Source organism: Eurypyga helias, unplaced genomic scaffold, assembly GCF_000690775.1.
Source record: "Eurypyga helias isolate BGI_N326 unplaced genomic scaffold, ASM69077v1 scaffold21573, whole genome shotgun sequence".
Lineage (NCBI taxonomy): Eukaryota > Metazoa > Chordata > Aves > Eurypygiformes > Eurypygidae > Eurypyga > Eurypyga helias.
This window is the reverse complement of record NW_010240814.1, coordinates 4,328-6,451: the sequence shown is the minus strand read 5'-3', so window position 1 is coordinate 6,451 and position 2,124 is coordinate 4,328. Positions and strand designations below refer to the sequence as shown.

The 2,124-nt window shown below is 60.2% G+C and overlaps 1 protein-coding gene across 1 annotated transcript in view; it reads right to left on the bottom strand.

The window, feature by feature from the left end:
* Positions 1-989: 989 nt before the first annotated feature.
* The window catches only part of LOC104507330 (cryptochrome-1-like), a 2,313-nt gene continuing 1,178 nt past the window's right edge, over positions 990-2,124 (bottom strand). Inside the window, exons 7-10 of the mRNA XM_010148573.1 lie at positions 1,856-2,035; positions 1,628-1,768; positions 1,392-1,543; positions 990-1,320 (exon numbers count right to left, since the gene is read on the bottom strand). Coding sequence (XP_010146875.1) covers positions 990-1,320; positions 1,392-1,543; positions 1,628-1,768; positions 1,856-2,035 — 804 coding nt within the window. The remainder of the gene's footprint in view (positions 1,321-1,391; positions 1,544-1,627; positions 1,769-1,855; positions 2,036-2,124) is intronic.

Below are 2,124 nucleotides of genomic sequence, written 5' to 3'. Positions count from 1 at the left end.
GAGGCGGGGTATCGCGTTTGCGCGAGGGCGCTCTCGCGAGGTTTCGGCTGCTATTAAAGGCGGCGTGCGCATGCGCATGGCACTCGTGGCCTGTGCGTGGTGAGGTACTGGTTGCCTGCTGTCCGGTCGCGTTGTGGGAGGTCGGGCCTGTTGTAGGCCGGTGGGTGTGACTGTGCCTTGTTACCCCTCCGCAGCCTTCCTTCCTTATTTCTCTGCTCGGGTCTGTGTGCGTGTAACGACATGCGCAGCCCTGTGAGGTAGTAAGAGAGGCGCTTGGCCTCGGCTGGCTGCCGCAGTTCTGCGTGAAGGGGTTCGCGTGTGCTCAGAGCTTTTTGGGAAGAGGCACTGCGCTCTGGCGTCCAGGGTAGCTGTGCTCTTTGTATTCGCACCATAAATAAAGCGTGTTGATGGCGGGTGTATGTAGGGATAGAAGTAGCTCTATACTCTCACCTGAACACCGTTCTAGGGGCTGGCTTTGACCCTGCCTTGCGCTCGCCCTACCCTCAACCCGTTTCCTGATGCTCCTCACAGGCAGTGGAGTAAGCCACAGGCTTCCCTGGGGTGAGTGACCCGGTGCAACACGCTTGTACTGCCAGGGGATTTCAGCTGCTGCTGCTGGGTTAAGGCATGGTGTGAATCGCACCTTCCTTTCTTAATTACTCTGCTGCCTTTAATAACAATTAGTTACAGCGAGGGCAGGGGTGCAGGTTGATGCAGTGGAGTGTTGCTCCTTGGGGACTCTGGTTTGTGGGGTGGTGTTTGCCTCTGGGGCACAGCCTGGCAGCTTGGGGTTTCCCAGACGAGCGACTCATCCTCTTTCAGGGCATGTTCTGGGGTGAGCAGTTACTTTTTTGGATGGTAGCAGCAGCAGCAAAGTTGCCTGTCTCAGGGTGGGAGAGGGGAAGGGATTCATGCAAGGTGGTTGAGCAAAAATGGGACAAGTGGTGCCTGACCCACTGCTGGCAGCTGCCTGGGGGTCTCTGTGGGGCTCAGCGCTGCTTGGGCTTTTTCCTCTGTGATTTGGCCGCTGCGGGGCTGGCCTCTGGTTCCCGCTTGATGCCTGGAGGAGGGGAAGGCAGCTGGGGTGATGGCTGGGCTGTGGGGGGACCTGGGTACTTCTTAGGGAATCTGTTACCTTTCCGGGCATGGGCTGCCTTCATGCGCCCCAGGTTCCTCTTGCTCGCCACCCCATGCTCCACTATGGGCTGGGGGTAGTGGGTGCCCACCAGACATCCTGCCCGCTCCTGCACGGCCCGCGGCGCCCTCCAGGGCTCGTAGATGTACTCAGCAGGGAAATCCTTGAGGATGGGGAGGTATTTTCTACAGCGAGGGGTCAAAGCCACCAGAGACACCACCTCCCCATCTTGTGTGGCTTTGGGTTTCACGCCTACCGAATGTATGCCCCATCCCGGTCCGTCTTCTTGCCGAAGGCGACGGGCGAGTAGACGTGGAAATACCGGTGGAAGAAGGCGCTGCTTGACAGCCACAGCCAGTTGCCAGCGTTGAGGGACCAGTCAGCATCTAGCAGGAGCTCCTCAAAAACCTGTGGGACACCGCAGTGGCATGGGGAACGGGGTGCCCAAGAGCCCAGTGGGTGCTGGTGGGTGGTTGGGGGAGATCTCCTGACCTTCAGCCCTTCTTCCCAGGAGACCCAGAGGTCCCCACGGGTGAGGAAGCAGGCGACGGCGTGCCGAGCGAGGTGGTGGATCCAGCCCTCGGTGCGCAGCTGGGTCATGATGGCATCGATGAAGGGGTAGCCTGTCCGGCCCTAGTGTGGGGTGTTGGGGTTAGATGGGGCAGGGGGATGTTTGGGGGTGGGGTCAGCGGTGTTGGGGTATATCCCTGAGGGAAATACCTCCCTCCAGGCGCGGAGGTGCTCGGGGTTGTTTTCCCAGTCAACCTGCAGGCAGATGGGGTTGCCAACCATCCGGTCAAAATTGGGGATGCTGCTGCCAGCGGTGTAGAAAAACTCCCTCCAGAGGAGCTGCCCGTGCAAGGAAATGGGGGGCTGAGAGTGCTCCCGCTGCCGGCAAAGGTGGGATCAGCCCCTCCATCTGAGCTGGTTCCTCCTTCTCCAGCCCCCCACCCCAAAAATGCTGCCTCACACGCTGGTACGACTGCCCC